Consider the following 6,000-nt stretch of genomic DNA (forward strand, 5'->3'; position numbering starts at 1 on the left):
AATCCCGTCCAGCTGTGTAGTGTTAAAGTGCTTGACAGTCTCTTAACTAGTTTATTTATTTTTGGCACTTCTGATGACATAGCCAAGAGCCACATCTTCCTTGAGTTTTACTTTACTTTCATGAGATTTCAGTTTCTTTGGGTTTTTTGTTTTGTTTTTTGTTTGTTTTTGAAGTCCACATCTGATGGTCCAGGCAAGTCCACAGGTTCTGTTACACCTGCATGTTCTAGTTAAATGTGATTGAAGAAAATACAACTTGGGAATGCTTAGACTCTAGTTCAGGGTCATTCACTGATCATATGGAAGATTTTTAAGTCATGTAGAATTTGCCAGGAAAGCCATATCTCAGACTCCCCCAGCCCTAACACGGCTTCAGAGAACACAGGCTGGATTTGAGGAAACAATGTTGTGAACCAGACTTCCCTGAGGATTAAACCACTGTGGTTATGCAGTTTGTTGATCACTGCCCCACCCCCACCCCCAGCCCCAGCATGTGCTGTTATGAAGTTCTTTCCTAGTCCTGAGTGACGACGAAAAATATCTCTCTTACTAAATAATTTTGGGGAATCACCCTATAATTTGGTAACCTAGTTAACTCTTCTTTAAGGCAAGAAAAAACGATTAGCAATTAATGATTATCCATTTATTTGACAAGCAAAAACTCAAGGGAGTCTTCCTTGACATCCTGCACATGGCCATAGCTCCTTTACAAGAATACATCATTGTATATTAATAGAATAAAATAAATGACAAGTTATTAACATGATAACTCTCATAACATGAGCAATACAATCTATCAGATGACCAAAATTATAAGCCCACTTAAAGTTGTGTTTAGTAGTCCGGGTCATTAGGATACCATCTAGTACATAGTATAATAAATTATATTTAAGTAAATTTATGTATAATAACATATAAAATGTTATAGCTAGTATATTTGAAAAATAAGAAAAACACTAAAAGGGGAAAAGTCATGGACAGGATGCAGACAAAGTGCAGTGCAGGGAAGAATTCCACTGGCACCTAAAGCCAGACCTCAAAGAACATCTCTGGGAACTCAGCAGCGGGTCAGCCCCAGAAAAAGCACCACTAGCACAGGCCTTAAGGAAGGGACAAAGCGGTCAGCCTGCCACTATGGACTGTGGAGTCCACATGCAGGAGGCCCGGCAAGAACTAGACAAGCCTGAATTGGTAACAAGTTGTAATTCTGACCTAAAGGCAGGGTTTCCAATACAATGTGACAAATCTAGAAGACGTTGTGACACAAAGGGTTTTGTTGTTGCTGCTTTGGGTTTCTTTGTTCCTTCTTTGTTCCTCAGGGAGAACGATTGGAAGGATCAGCAGAAACCAAGAGGCCTTATCAACGTGAGGCGGATCTCAAGTGACCCTCAGAAGCTACCCAACCTCACTGTTCGGAAGCCTGTTCGTTTTCTTAAAGAAGAGTAAAGACAAACAGGGAGTTTGGAGTCAGCCAACCCATATCCTATGTACACCAAGCATGGATGAGCTCCATCGTCCAACCCATATCCTACGTACACAGACCATGAGCAAGTTCCCTCAGGGCAACCCATATCCTACGAACACCAACTACGGGCAAGCTCCCTCAGCCAACCCACATCCTATGTACACCGACCATGGACCAGCTCCCTCAGTGCTACCCAATCCTTTGCCTATACCAACCACAATATCTACAAAGATACATTGTTTGAGTTTTCATAACATTCTAATCTCTAGCAAATAAAAATTCAGTACCTAGAGGGAGTCTCCCGTAAAAAAAAAAAAAAAAAAAAAAAAAAGGCAGGAGCGGAAAGCACCTTATCAAAGAAAGCTGGAGGGGAGAGAGAGAAAAAGGGCAGCAGTGCGCATGCGCACTGACACCATGCTAATGCAGAGCCTTACACAACTCCAAGGCTTTACACGATCTCTTCCTGAGACTTCTTAATTCCCTCCGAGGCTAGGTACCGTACTATTGCTAAATTAAACAACTAGCATCAAGAAAGTAACAGAGGTGAGATTTGGCCAGTTCCTCGATTCCATACCTGCAGTCTGCACTAGAGATGTAATTAATGATGCATTTAATCTGTCCAGGGAAAGGGACATCAAGACTGCAGTGGGTCTCCTGCATGCAGCTGACAGCTAAGTGGAGGCAAGGTCAGGGCACTCTTGGGGGAGACCCCACTGGGGCAGAGGGTGAAATACGTGCAAACGTTCAAGGCCGAGAGGACCAGGAATATGGTTCTCCCCTGGGGTCCAGCACTGCGGTGCCATTGGTGACCTGGGACCCCCACACACAGTGCTAACGGAAGGCCGGAGAGCAAGGAGGGCAGAAACTGGGCACGAAGGGCTTGTGTTGGATTTACTTGAAACTCTAAAATGAACAGATTAAAGAGGGTCAGGCAGCGAAGCAGAGGAAGCAGTCGGAGCTGCAGTTCACTTCCTAACTGCAACCCGAGCAGGTTGGCTGGAATCACACAGCCCCCCTCCCCAGCAGACTGCAGTCACCCCACTCCTGCGGTTGGTCCCTGCAGCATGTAGTTGGACTCCATCATGCGTCTCGGTCTCCTAGGGTCTTTAAGATAGTGCGGAGTGTGAGAACCATCTCACCATTTAGAAACCGCAGGCAGATCCTAGCCACCCAGACGCTTGGCTAAATCCTGATGTTGATCTCCTGGGAACATTTTCCTTTTTACTTATTAAAGTCTCAGTCAAGGAGGTTTAGACCTGAGTGGGGTTCCATAAGCTTGAAAGATTTTCTGGAGGATTAGAGTTCTACACGGACCGCATTCTTCGTCCTATTATCTCTCGCGTCCTGGGGTCTGACCAAAGGTCCCAGGAAGAACTTTGGGATTTTTTTTTTTTTTAAACAAAGCTTTTGGTGTGAGCCACTGCTGAACTTTGCCCATTTTTTTGAAACCTTGTTAAAAAAAAATGCCTGTTTACACTCAAAACTTCCTCCTCATGTGTCTACAGGCTCCATCAAAAATGAAATCATGGTTTTCTTCCTGAACAAAGAGAGAGCGCACTACACAGACCATGGTGTCATCTCCAGCATCTTTAATTCTTCCAAAGCAAATCTTAAAATGTTCAATAAACCGGACAGCATAAGGGACTTTCCACTGACCCCCTGAACGCACATATCTGCTCTGCCAAAACGAAGCATGTTTTTTGCAGCTGAAAATGTTGGGCAACCCTGGGCCTCTGGGAGTTAAGTCTGGAGTTGGACCTACCTGTTCACATTTTTTTCCACTTCAAGGACTAAAGGCTCCTTTGGCAGAAATCTTTTGAAGAACAATAAGGTGGGTCACTTTTTGTTTTCCTCTTAATTCTTTAATAACCTTGGGACTAGAAGGGCCAGTTAGGATGTCCAGGACAAGGGACTAGGAACACCACCAGACTGAACTTCCAAACATTTCTACCCTCGAACACCTGACTCCCAAACCTTACACTGCAGGTTCGTGCTGCAGACTTTTTTACGGTGTTAAAACTTGGCACCTCACACACGCTAGGCAGACGCTCAGGCTTACCACTGAACTGCATCCACAGCCCTAACTTTTCCAAAATCTTAGCTGTCCCTTCTGGCTGGTGATGGAAGCGCCTGTGCAGTTTTGGCTCTGCACCGGTCTAAATTAGAAAGACAGGGTAGTCCTAGGCCTGGGGATGCCCGGGATTTACCTTGACAAAGAGAGTGATGTCATGCTCCTGTCCAGGCTCCCCCACCTCGGACGCTGGGCCGTTCTGCCTGCCGCCATTCACTTGTTCCAATTCTTCTCCGCCCTGAGCGCTGGGCTCCTCAGCGAGGTGGTTGCTGAGCTCCGCCTGGGACTGGTCGTGCCCGGTGGATTTGGCCTCCTCCTCATCAGGGCTGCCGTCGGGGAGCTTCTCCCGGATGCCCTCCTCATAGCGTCCCTCCAACCCTGGTTCTGGCCTAGCTTCTTCCTCCCCAGTCTCCTCCTGGAGCCCACCCTGCTTCCCATTCTCTCCAGAGTCTACCCTGGCCTCCTCTGGAGCTGCTTCTTCCGACCCGTCTTTCCCCGGGGCTCCCGCTTCCCCCGCGGGATCTGCGGTGGGAGTTCCCGCCAGCTCCCTGGGGTCGTGCTCTTCGACTTTTGCGGCTGCGACCTCAGTCGCCTCATCCTGGGGCTCTGAGCTGCTTTCTCCTCCACCCTGGGGCTCACCCCCTGACTCCTGTGCCTCTCCTACTGGTGCATCTGTGTCCATGCTGTCCCCTGCAGGTCCCTGGACTTCTGTTTTGATCTGCGACCCTGGTGCACTGCCTCCCTGCTCTTCCAGACTGGACTCTACCTCCTTCCACGCCTCTGAGGTCGTAGGGTCCTCAAGCTGCTGGCGATCGGCCCCAGGGATTTCCCGGGCCTCGCCCTGCTCGCCGAGCCCAGGGCTCGGCACTCGCACCTGCTGGGCGACCGGCTCCTCCTCCGCTCCCTGCAGGACCCCGGCGCCCTCTGGGTCTCGTTCTGCAGCCTCAGCTTCACCCTGCTCTCCGGTCGCGCCTGGAGTCTCTGTCCAGGGGCCAGTCTGCGGGTCCTGCGCCTGCGCTCCCCCGATCCCTCCGTCCGGCCCACAGCCTCCTGCTTCCTTCCCCGAGGCAGTCCCTTCGGCGCCCGCTCCCTGCTCCCTGGGCTCCTCTGCAGTTCCCTTGCTCGCTTCCCGCCCCTCCAGGTCTGCAGTCCCAGGTTCTCCTAGACCCTCAATCCTCGCAGCTTCAGGTTGCCCCTGGGAACCAAGAGCGACCTCCTTGGGCTCCGTGGCCTCAGCCATGGTGAAACACCCTTCCTCGACACTTCTCAGGGACGAATGACAGGGGCTGCCAAGCCCCCTCCGAGAGGACACTCCACCCCCCGGTTCTGGAGGCGAAGGTTTCGCTTGATGCGAAATCCAACCGGCCCCAGGAGCTATGTCCCTATCCCCTGACTTAAGATCTTTGGTCTCTTCCTCCAGCTTTCGTGCTTCTGCTAGATTCGCACCCAGACCCCGATCCTGATGCGCAGGCCAGGATGTAAGGCTAAAGAACGCAACTTGCCTCTTGAACCCTTAGAAGAAATGGACTGGTTCTCTATTGTCTTGGAAGTTGACCAGTAGTCCTCAGAGGCAACTCTACCCTCCCAGGGCTTGGGCGGGGTTTGTCTTCCCCACCTCCCAGCGTGTACGGGTGACCTGGGAACCTAGCCAATGATAGCCTTTCCTGTGGCTTTTGTGGATTTTAATGAAAAGACTGAGTTTCCTGACCACTTTGGCGTTTTCTGGAACAGCTTCAAGTTTCAGTGCCCTTTAAATCACAATCACATACGTCAGCACCTAATTCTCACCTTACCTATCCTTACCCCCTTACCTCGCCCTGGAGGAGACTTAAACTCACCTGGTACTGAGTGGAACAGACCCACCTGTACCTCTGATTCTCAGGCAAAGGAATAAACCCTAGAGCGGGCGGTGGAGGCACGCAGCACTCGGGAGCCAGAGGCAGGCGGATCTCTGTAAGTTCGAGGCCAGCCTGGTCTACAGAGTGAGTTCCAGAACATTCAGGACTGTTTCACAAAGAAACTCTGTCTCTAAAAAGCAAAAACAAAACAAAACAGAAAGGTATAAACCCGAAGGAAGAATCAAGGAGGTGGGCCTGCTGCCTTCCCATTCCCACGGGTTCTGGAAGCCTAAGGACGGGAGCCAAGGGAACCAGGCTGAGCTCTTACCAGGGGAAAGAGCTCTTACCAGGGGAAGCTTATGTCTCTCACTTCCCGGAAGTCGCTAAGAAGTTGCATCTGCCCAGTGAGCTTTTCTCAGTCATGCCAGTGCTTGGGCCTCAATATTGTGGGAAGGGGTTTTGGACTGAAGGTGGGGAAAGAAAACTGAGGATGTAAAATAAAGAAGAGTTAAGGAATTTTGAATCTCCCAGGATTATCCATCAGAAAACCTCCCCATAAAGAGAAACAAGTTAATGTCTAAAAGGAAAACCACCAATTCTTCTCAAAAACTACTCCATAGACTTGG

At 49.7% G+C, this 6,000-nt stretch overlaps 1 protein-coding gene across 1 annotated transcript in view; it reads right to left on the reverse strand.

Moving 5' to 3' along the window:
- Clic6 (chloride intracellular channel 6) overlaps positions 1 to 4,776 on the reverse strand; it is a 40,314-nt gene extending 35,538 nt beyond the window's left edge. The window contains exon 1 of the mRNA XM_038346195.1: positions 3,673 to 4,776. Coding sequence (XP_038202123.1) covers positions 3,673 to 4,776 — 1,104 coding nt within the window. The remainder of the gene's footprint in view (positions 1 to 3,672) is intronic.
- Positions 4,777 to 6,000: the final 1,224 nt, after the last annotated feature.

The sequence above is a fragment of the Arvicola amphibius genome, chromosome 10 (genome assembly GCF_903992535.2).
Source record: "Arvicola amphibius chromosome 10, mArvAmp1.2, whole genome shotgun sequence".
Lineage (NCBI taxonomy): Eukaryota > Metazoa > Chordata > Mammalia > Rodentia > Cricetidae > Arvicola > Arvicola amphibius.